This window comes from Apium graveolens, chromosome 11 (assembly GCF_009905375.1).
Source record: "Apium graveolens cultivar Ventura chromosome 11, ASM990537v1, whole genome shotgun sequence".
Taxonomy (NCBI): Eukaryota; Viridiplantae; Streptophyta; class Magnoliopsida; order Apiales; family Apiaceae; genus Apium; species Apium graveolens.
The window spans coordinates 130,498,951-130,509,544 of NC_133657.1; the positions used below are offsets into that span (position 1 = coordinate 130,498,951).

Below are 10,594 nucleotides of genomic sequence, written 5' to 3' on the forward strand. Positions count from 1 at the left end.
GGGATCTTTTAGAAAAAATTGTCATTACACATTTATATAACTTAAAACAACACATTTGTATTACTATAATTCTATCACTTTACAAATAATATTAAATTAGGAAATACAAAACTTGCTAATGCTAACTTAACCAAAAAAAGAACATTTATAATATCAAATGAATTTCATTTCTATTTAGGTTTCTACAATTCCTGAGGTATAGACGGTTACTTTAACAAATATTATTAATCTTATAAATTGCGGATATTTATCGGAATTAAATAATGTGACTAATTTCAAAACATGCAATTAGTTCTCGAGAGGCAGATCTTAGTCAAATGCAGTGTTAACAATAGCGAGTTTATCGATTTATGTTTCAAATTTTTTGGGTAATGGTTGTTTCTTATAGAGGAGTGCAATACATGTTCATTTCTTCTAATCAAATATCTCGTGTTTCAAGTTTCAATATTACAAATTAGATAATTTCTGATATCGAATGACTGGGTTTTTTTCTTTGAAAACTTAAAATCTAAAGCGGTGTTTCAAATATTTTTTATAATTATATTAATTTAGAAGCACTTTTCGGAATAGTTTTATTTGGTTAAAATAAATTAAGTGTATTACATCTTTCGGATTTATTATCGTATCCCATTTCAAGGAAATTGGGTTTAGTTATTATCATCGTATCTCATACTAAATAGAACAACATTTAGAACTGCTAAAGTTGAAATTCAACTTTTGTATTTCTCATACGATGCAGTATAAATTGTAATCTTAAACTACAAATTCGAAAAGTATTATTTTGTAATTTGACAACTACTTGGAATTGTAGTTCCATTTTCCAAATCATACGTGTAGATACTAAACATAAAGGTGAGCAAAATAGAATTGAATCATAAAATCACAATTACTGAGATCAATACATACTGACATATTAAGCCGAACAAAGGCATTCAACATTTAGGGGAAGAGAAGTCCGATTACAAATATATATATATATTATATGAAATAATACATACGAAAGGAGCTTCATACGCCGATACTAAGGACAACAACGACTAAATCTCGCGAACACCAAGGAACCTGTTAAGCTTACAAAATTCAGTGACCTTAAGTTAATATGGTTAGTGTTTCTCGAATTACAGATAAAAAGGATACCTTTTTCTTAGGGAAAGAACTCTACCATGACTGTGATTCATGTAGAATTTTGTTGCAGGTCCGTCTGTCACAATAACTGCACTCTGGTACTTGTCCTTTACCATCTTACAACATGAAAGAATGATGATTATAGGATGCACCTGAGGAAAGGCACAATCATTTAAAGCGCTGTTACATTTTAACGCCATTTCATCCCACAAACGGACGGTAAGTTGAGTCCTGTAAAGGATGTTGTGTTAAAATTTAACGACTACACCAAAGTACATCTGATAACATAAAAAAGGATATAAAAAAAATAAACTACTCACACTGTATCACTGATTACCAGCTCAAGCAAGGTTTGTTCTACATTGTTCCTGTTTGTGAAACATTTGAGAGACTTCCTCTCGTGCACGATTCCAAGAACATCTACTTACACGAAAAAAATTTGTTTGAGCTCGACGTTAAAGGTGGTTAGAAAGTTCTTTTTAAAAAAAGGTAATTCTGAATATTACCAATGCAGTGGTTGTCCTGGATATGGGCCAGATCGATACCATAGAAGTGACTACATTAAAATATTTCTGGAAGATTCAACCTTTGAGAGTGCAAACGTTCAGCGATAACTGTCATGTGTGTGAAAATTATATGATTCTCCCAATCAATACACTTGTACTTACCCACGAAAGGGGTTACTATGAAATTACTAATTTCATATGTTTCACCCTCCACAAACATAACATTCAACGAATCTGCTAAAGATGAATGAATCCAAACATGCATTCGGTTCCTCTAAAAAAAGATATATATTCTTATTAAAAGGTCGGAATAGAAAAAGTTTAGTTTAAAAAGTAAAAACTTACATTGGCATCAATGACAATCAAGTGGAGAGCAGTTTCAACACCGAGAGGGACATTATAGTCTCTCCATTTCCTTGAGACTTGAACTTTGATCTTCCATTCACTGGGTTGGAGAGTTTGGAGGTCTGACAGAGAGTGATAAGGGAAGCAATCCATACTTTTTTTCAGTTGCAAGAAACAAAAGCTAAATAGGTATTTGAGTGGGGTGCAAAAACCTAGTGTATTTAAGTAAGAAAAATCATTCCAGGAGGCAAACATGACAACATATAATGTACTGAAATAATATTAAAAACTAAAAATAAAACCTTTTATTTTATTAGTAAGGGTGAGACAGCTCACAGTACGGGGGAAAAATTAAAAATTGAAATAATACGGGCATGCAATTCACAAATTGAGACAGGCAGTATAACACAATAAAGCATATTTAATTTACTAAACATTTGAATGCTAGATTTTAGCAAGCTTGTCCAAGTACATTTCAATAAAAAATAATATAACTGAAAAATAACCAGTTATGCCTTTGGTAAATTATAGAACACTTCTTGGTATACAACATTTTTGGTAATGTTTATTGATGAACCGTTGTTAGCATCGATAAACAACTTCAATCCGGCAGGCGATGTTACTCATCTAACAGCTACGTAGAACTGACCATGTGTAAAAACTGGGTTTGGCAGGAACAAACCCACTATTTGGAGAGACTGACCCTGCGACTTGTTGATTGTCATCGAGTAACAAATCTGTAAGGGCATTTGCTTTCTAATAAGCTTAAAAGGTAGCTTTGTGTCTGTAGGTTGAAGCTCCATTCTAGGGATGAAATGCTTGGTGCCCACAAATGCACTAAAGATTACTTCACACTCCATGCATTGCGTTAAACATCTGGTGACCATCATCCTAGTCCCATTGCAAAGGCCAAGCGTTTGATTTAAATTTCTCATTAGCATTACTGCAACACCTTCCTTCAACTTCAGTTCATGTGGTGGAAGCCGTGGAATACTTATGGAATTTAAATATTCAGGAGGAAAGGCAAAACTAAGCTCAAATGCAGTGCCACCAAAATCTTCTGCTCGGTCTACACTGTAATAAGTTATCTCAATGCAAGGAATAGTGTCAACAATTAGAGAGTTAAGATGACTGACTATTTGATTTGTTGGAGTTAATATAGCTCTTTCACTTAAGTAGTCTGAGAACCTATATTTCTCCAAAAAATCAGGATACGTCTATTTAATCATATTCCCGATGGAATTACTCAGTTCCGGATCACAAAATACAGGGGGAATCATAATGTCATCTTCCTCATAATCAAAAAAAACATCTTTTGGTGGGGGAATTTGACCATTACCAACTTTAAGCACCCAATCAACAAAGCGTTTCAGTTTTTCAATCTCTTCTTCAGTTTGACCTTGATTTAATCTCATATTACGATGCAACAATAAGATCTTCGAATGTTTCCAAAGAGGTGAGTTTGTTATACAGGCAGATACAATGTCACCACGAGAACCAAGTGTTATCATAGGAAGTATTTTCCTGAAATCCCCTCCAAGCACAACAGCAATGCCTCCAAACGGCATATTATATCTTCTGTGATCAACCGCTCTCATTATGTCTCTTAGAGACCGGTTAAGACATTCAAATGTATATCTATATTGCATTGAGGCTTCATCATATATTATAAGGCTGGTATGCTTTATATGTTCCGCTATGTCAGAGTCATAATAAATGGCACAGGAGAAATAATCATCTATCACAATTAGAATTTTAAAACGTGAATGCGCAGTTCGTCTTCCCGGCATTAGGGTTGCGGCTATGCCTGAAGAAGCAACCGGTAATACAATTAAGCCAAGAGATCTTAATTTATATATTATCGTTTTCCATATAAATGTCTTGACATAGCCACCACTGCCATAAATAAAGAAAACCCCGCTAGCCTTACTTTGCACACTGTTCACGACATCATTAAAAACTTGAAATTGCTCGGGGTTGCAATTTGGAAAAAGTTTATTAAACTCATCCTCCATTTCAGAGAGGTTGTATGAGGTTTCATCAATAACCAAAATATTTGTTCCAGTATGAAGATAGTCCACAGGAGATTGAGGTAATTGCTTGAACTGTTTCAATGACTTTCCAATATACCTCAACAACTTATCAATCTCTGTTAAAATGAAACATTCACAAGTTAAATTATTATCAGAAAATAACTTTAAAAGGAAAAAATATATAAGACTTAGTACTGTTTCTTTTGTAAATAATAGAACTGTGTAAAATTTGGATATGTGAAATAAACTAACCAGCAAGAGCAAAATACTGCAGTTGCCTATCAGAAAAGGCAGTATGCTCATTTCTGGCAATGTTCTTTCTCTGAATTATAAGATCGTCAACCATGTTATTCCAATGTTTTTCCCACAAAATTGTCAAGTCAGATACTTGACAATTAACTATTATATGAACAAATAGCTGCCTAATTTGACATGGTAATCCACTAATTGCACACTGCTCTAACACAAGGTGCCACTCATTATCATCATCTAATAATCCATAAACCTTGCATGCATCTTTAAAAGTCCTGTACTGTATACCATTCACAGTCTTCAGCGATTCAAAGGAAGTAGGACCTCGTATGTTTGAAAGTATCAAACGTAAATACCACAGCTCCCTGGCAGTATGATGTGTATACAACAGCCGACCAATTTATCATCCTTTCTTCCGTAAAGTCCACAACCCGTCAATCTCATTCCAAATGTAATGTTCCGGAATTTGGTCATAAGTGTAATTTCTGGCTCTGGGATCATTAATATTTAGATGCAAAAATGCTCCAAGCTGGCTGTGTTTATTCTTCTCACGACGCACAACTTTAGCAAGGACCTCTGACTCTAAAAAAGTACAAATCCTCTCTCTGGGAAGATGAAATGATAAACGAAGCACGGATATAGACCGACAATGGATAGGATAACCAAAAATTTGATAAGCCGCTTCAGATACACATATATACCGCCCATCAAAATAAGCATTGATCTCGTCAACAGGAGTTTCATCGTGTCTGCCCTTATCAGCTCTTTGAGAGGTGATTTCTATAGTGGCACGATCATGGCCTTTTAGACAATATTCGAATAAATACTTCAAGCTCCGTGCATGACAGCATATCTCGACGTTCATATGGCATTGGTATTTAACCAACAGGTCACTTTTGTAATGTACGACCCATCCATTGTCAAGTTCACACTTTCCTTTTGAGATAGTGAACCCAGTTTTACGCCTTCGATAAATTGGAAACCCTGACTGATCAAAGTAAGTCTCATAGAAGTACCTATCACCAAAATCCATGAAAATTAATTAATTATTCCATTTATAGATAAACAATACATGACTATAGAAAAGAAATATTACTTTTTGGGGAAATGTTTTGTGCATTTCATTTTGTTCATACAGGGTGATTTTGGGTTCTGAAGACCACGGGGTCCATGCATTATTAAGGACTTAACAGCAGCAAATCCAACAGGATCATAATCAGGGTCGGGAAGCTCAGCAGATACGAACTTGTCAATATTTGACGTCAACTCCTTCTTTGATTCAGCACTAAGCCAAATAAGCATATGAACGTGAGGCAAACCTCTTTTTTGAAATTCAACAACGTACATCACTGCAATTAATAAATTTAAAAATAAACTACAAACAATATAATAAATAAATAGAATTTTTAATTTAGTCTAGTATACAAAAATACCTCCAATACATGTCCCAAAAAACTATTATTTTTAATATCATCCAATAACTGCTCAAGCTTCAAATGGAAAACACATGATATTATATCAGGAGAGTCTTAGAGAGAGCAACCAGGTAAGTGTTTCATCATTTGTAATATTTCATCCCAAAGTGGGTTGCATGTCATTGTGAGGAAAATGTCAGGATGTCCAACGGATCGACAAAAAGCAAGGGCATCTTGAAAATTTTGCTGCATGTACCTTTTTGAACCAAGAAAATTAGCAGGTAATATAAATCCTTTACCAATATTCGATGTTGTAGTCTCACCATTAACAAATTTATTAGAAACACTACTGTATAAATCACTGCGCAGATTTTGTTGGTGAGTACGCAGCCACCATAAACGGGCTTGCTCAACACATGAGAAAGCATCTACAACATACTGTTGATACAATCTACCTGCTAAATGAACATGCAGACCTGCATATGTTATGTAACTGATTAAGATTTTATAAGTGTTGAGATATAGTTTACAATTCAAAATAAACTAAATTAAAATTAAAGCAAACCTTCATGAATTCGGACTTGTAACTTGTACGCATAGTATTCCTTCATTGTTATTCTTTTATGCTTTTTCTTCTGCTTGAACAATTTGAAAAAGTAATTACAAGTCTTATAATACCAGAATTACTATCACAAGCAAGGGGCAGGATAGGCTAGCTCCTTCTTATTGAAGGAATTGACTACCTTTGGGGGGCTGAGACAACGGAACCACCTCCTCTGCCACATTGGTTCTTCCATCTATATTGATGGATAGCTCTTAGAATAGTTCTAAAATATAGATAGAAGACTCCCGAATGAACAACCATCCACAAATGTCGATTCATTCAAGCAAGAGAGTGCAACAATCCTTTCCTTTGACACAGGTCCCGTAAAACACCTCCGGGGTTCTTCGCACCTGGATAGTACCAGGACCCTTGTGCCCCGGCCCTTGATCAGATAAAGCTGCCCGCCCTATGACGAAGTTACACCATTGGGATACTTCGAATAAACTGGAGTACATATAGGATACCCCGGTGCTAAAACCTTTTCCATAAGGGCCATGCGGACGCTTGGTAGGCGCTGCCTACTAACTCGGACAATGCTCAACTGGGCATGTATATTTAGAGGCTTTCACAGTTTTGGTTTGTATATTCATAATGATACCATGAGCGCTTGGGGGCGTCCTCAAGATATGGAAACTGGGGAGTTGGCTGATAAAGATGGACAGTCACGATCGCGTAATATAAATTCTTCTTTTTGCTCATAAGTAAGCTCTTCTCCGTATGGGCTTTCAGCTGGTGCTCACGCAGAGCTTCTAGAACAGCCTCTACATGTTTCAGATGCTCCTCCCAGGTATTGCTATAAACCAGATGTCGTCGTCGTAGACCGTGACGAATTCATCCAATCTAAATAAGGCCTAAGAACATCGTTCATCAGCCGCATAAAGGTTGCAGGTGCGTTGGCCTTACCGTAATAGTTACGAATGGCATGACGACCCATTCATATAACTCTTGCCTTGTCTTTAACGCGGTCTTCCAATGCCTTCCACCACTTGCACTTGGTGGTATCCCGACTTTAAGTCTATCTTGGTGAAGTAACGGGCTCCCTTAACTAGTCAAATGGGAATCAGACATCTATCCTCGGCACTTGGCAGGCGAACAAGACAACTCCATTTTTTCTTTTGAGATGAGCCCAGTGCATTGGACCGATGGATAAGAGAACTGAGCTGGCCCCAAGCTTGGGCACTCTACGTAGGATGTAGACTAGTTCCAGAGATCACTATGTTCATCGCCCATCATGGATTAGTTCTTCTTGCTAACGAATTTCGGGAGACGGAGAGAGCTGCCACTTTGGTCGTCTTCTTTCATTTCAAACTTCAAATTGATCGAATTGTTTCAAGGTTCTGCAATTGTCCCATCAACATGTCCAGCTTGTGTTCCGGGTTCCTATTCATAATTACTACTACTCTTTTTCTGAAAAAAAAAAGAAGGGTAACTCAACTTCTCAGCTAGAGTTGGGGGCGGGACCCGTTGGCATAATGCACGCTGGAACGTGGGAATTCGAGGTCTCATGAACTACTACTAAAAACCAACTTTTTTTTTAATTTGTGGACAAACGATATCCGGTCAGGCCCTACTTCATTTCATTGAAATTTTTTTTGTTCCGTTCTAGGCTGAAATGCTATCCACACTCGGACCAAGACAGAACTTTGAGGACAGGTTTTGTTGTTCATATGTCAAGGGCTGAGTTTTCGAGTCAACATATGGAATTTCATTGTGGTATCCATCTTCACCAAGTGGAAAGAGAAGAGGGTATTATAGTGCCATGAGCTTCGGATGAACACTGGTTATCTGTTCAAGATCATTGTTGGTCTTCTGCAGTATAATATCACGCTCACCGCATGTTGTGTCAATGTCGCCAACCATAATAGCCACCACTTCATTGGAAGGACCAATATTATTTGGACGGCCACTCTTCGAATGATGAACTTTGAGTCTGATTGTAAGATCTTGTACAGGGTCATTTCTGAAACGATCACGGGCTTTACAAAATTTCCTAACCAACTGGTTCGTACTGTCCAACATTTGCACTAAACTTTCAACAACATCAACATCCACACCATGATCATCATCAACTTTAATCCATTTTAATCTATTATGTACCTCATTCTCAGTGTCATAGACATAGAGCTGGCAAAATTTGGGATCCTCTCCATCATTAGGTATTAGAGAGCCAAACACGTGGTGATTTTGTCCATTAGGACGATACACATAAGGAGCTCTACCAGAATTGATAGAGTAATCTACTTTTCCACCCATTGACGTAAATGCAAGCATACAATTATATAAGCATATGTTACGTTTGAAAGCAGAGCCCTTCTTGGGATGATTATACAAATTCAGCAAATACTCAGGAGTCACGGGCGTGGATGGTAGTTTATTTGTACCTTGCCCACAACATACACTGAATTTTGCAGGTCCTTTCTTCACATGCTTTTTGGTCCTTTCTTCCTTCCATATTATGGCTTTACACTTCGTACAGAATTCAGTTGAAGGTCCTAAGGAAACATAACCTTGAGGAACTGTGAAATTAAGGGGGAAAATTAGGTTTATTAAATAAAAATTTAGAAATTATATATACATCATAAAAATATGGAACCTGTACAACTGGAAAGGTCAACATCTTCAATATTGGTGTCATCAAAATCAATATCTGCAAAATTGAAATAAATTAATGTATGACGTTTTAAAAATTCCGAAACAGGCAAAATGATATTTACTTACCATCGTCCCAAAACAACTCAGCATCATCATGTTGCGGGAGGAAATTAGTTGTATACTCTCCATCTAAAATTGCAAACTCATTATATTACAATTTACAAAAATAAATGTTTGAATGCTTTAGAAATGTACGGTTATAACCTGTACTATCAAAATCATTGCTTGAAATATCTTGTTAAAAAAAATAGACTTCGAAACACAAAATACATTGGCGTCTGCTTTGCGTTGTTTGCGTGTACGCAATTCTCCATTCAATAGGCGAGCTTCTACAAACAAAATTAATTAATAAATTTAAATTAACATACATCAAATCAACAGTAATCTTTTCAGGTAACAATTAAGGGGCACAAAAAATCTATGTGAGACAAATTAAAGGGTTAGAAATTTATTATAAGAAAAATAATTGTACCATTCAAAGGAATTAAACCTTCAGCAATCATTGTGCTATTTGTCAAGTTTAGATTATTCAAATCAAAACCTGATTCATGTCATACAACAAGGAATTCTTCATTCAGCAACAAAACAAATTAAAAATTAGAAAAACTACAAAGGTAAAGTATAAAATGTGTTTTTAAAAGTAAGAGTTTCCTACAAAGTAATAGGTTACCTATTGTTGAAAGATTAATATTTTCACCATCGACAGTAATGGCTTTCTTTCTGCTATTATAAGAACCATCTACTATTATGGAGCTCTTGCTCGAGGTGGGAGTTCTTAAAAATTGGCCTGATTCTTAACAAATAACTCATAAATAAAAAAGGAAACCAAATTAGTACACGTTCAAACCAGTTTAATTAAGAGTACTAAACATGGCTCATAGGAGTAGAAATATTAGGGGTTCCACCTACTTTTAAAAAAAGCATTTCTTAGCAAATTGAAACAAACCTACCTGATAACCAAAGGTAGTTGAAAGGTACCTCTTCTAACATGTGTTTTGTTACCATTCAAAGGAATTAAACTTTCAGCAGTCATTGTGCTATTTGTCAAGTTTGGATTATTCAAATCAACACCTAATTCATATCATACATCAAGGTATTCTTCATTCAACAACAAAACAAATTAAAAAATAGAAAAATTATAAAGGTAAAGTATAAAATGTGTTTAACAGTGTGAGTCTCCTACAAAGTAATAGGTTACCTATTGATGAAAGATTAATATTTTCACCATCGACAGTAAAGGCTTTATTTCTGCTATTATAAGAACCATCAACTGTAATAGAGCTCTTGCTCGAGGTGGGAGTTCTTAAAAATTGGCCTGATTCTCAAAAAATAACTCATAAAAAAAAGGAAACTAACTTAGTACACGTTCAAACCAGTTTAATTAAGAGTACTAACCATGGCTTAGAGGAGTAGAAACATTCGGGGTTCCACCTGCTTTTAAAATAAGCGTTTCTTAGCAATTTGAAACATAGACACCTGATAACCGAATGTAGTAGAAAGGTACCTCTTCTAACATATGTTTTGTTCAAATTTAATTCCATTACTGCTTTTCAGGAAACACGGGGAATCGTCCTATTGGTTAAATCGGAAAATGGTAATGTTGACGTAGATTTATTTACGGCGGTGCATGTGCTAGGGTTGAGCAGACTCGGGTTGGACTTG

General features: G+C 35.7%; 1 protein-coding gene across 1 annotated transcript; it reads right to left on the reverse strand.

The window, feature by feature from the left end:
• Window positions 1–2,599: 2,599 nt before the first annotated feature.
• Window positions 2,600–6,776, reverse strand: LOC141695887 (uncharacterized). The gene is made up of 10 exons (XM_074500095.1): window positions 6,734–6,776; window positions 6,631–6,686; window positions 6,420–6,473; window positions 6,242–6,311; window positions 5,933–6,152; window positions 5,358–5,546; window positions 4,693–5,277; window positions 4,262–4,626; window positions 3,245–4,125; window positions 2,600–3,193 (listed from the first exon to the last, which is right to left on the reverse strand). Exons 1-10 carry the CDS (start codon window positions 6,774–6,776, stop codon window positions 2,600–2,602), a joined length of 3,057 nt encoding a protein of 1,018 aa, XP_074356196.1.
• Window positions 6,777–10,594: the final 3,818 nt, after the last annotated feature.

Excerpts from the sequence above, each read along its gene's own strand:
- LOC141695887 (XM_074500095.1), bottom strand. The coding sequence starts at position 6,776 with ATGGCCCTTATGGAAAAGGTTTTAGCACCGGGGTATCCTATAT. Across the intron at positions 6,474-6,630 it reads AGGGTCCTGGTACTATCCAG|ATGGAAGAACCAATGTGGCA; the intron begins GTGCGAAGAACC and ends CCATCAATATAG. Across the intron at positions 4,627-4,692 it reads ATTTGGAATGAGATTGACGG|GGAGCTGTGGTATTTACGTT; the intron begins GTTGTGGACTTT and ends TCATACTGCCAG.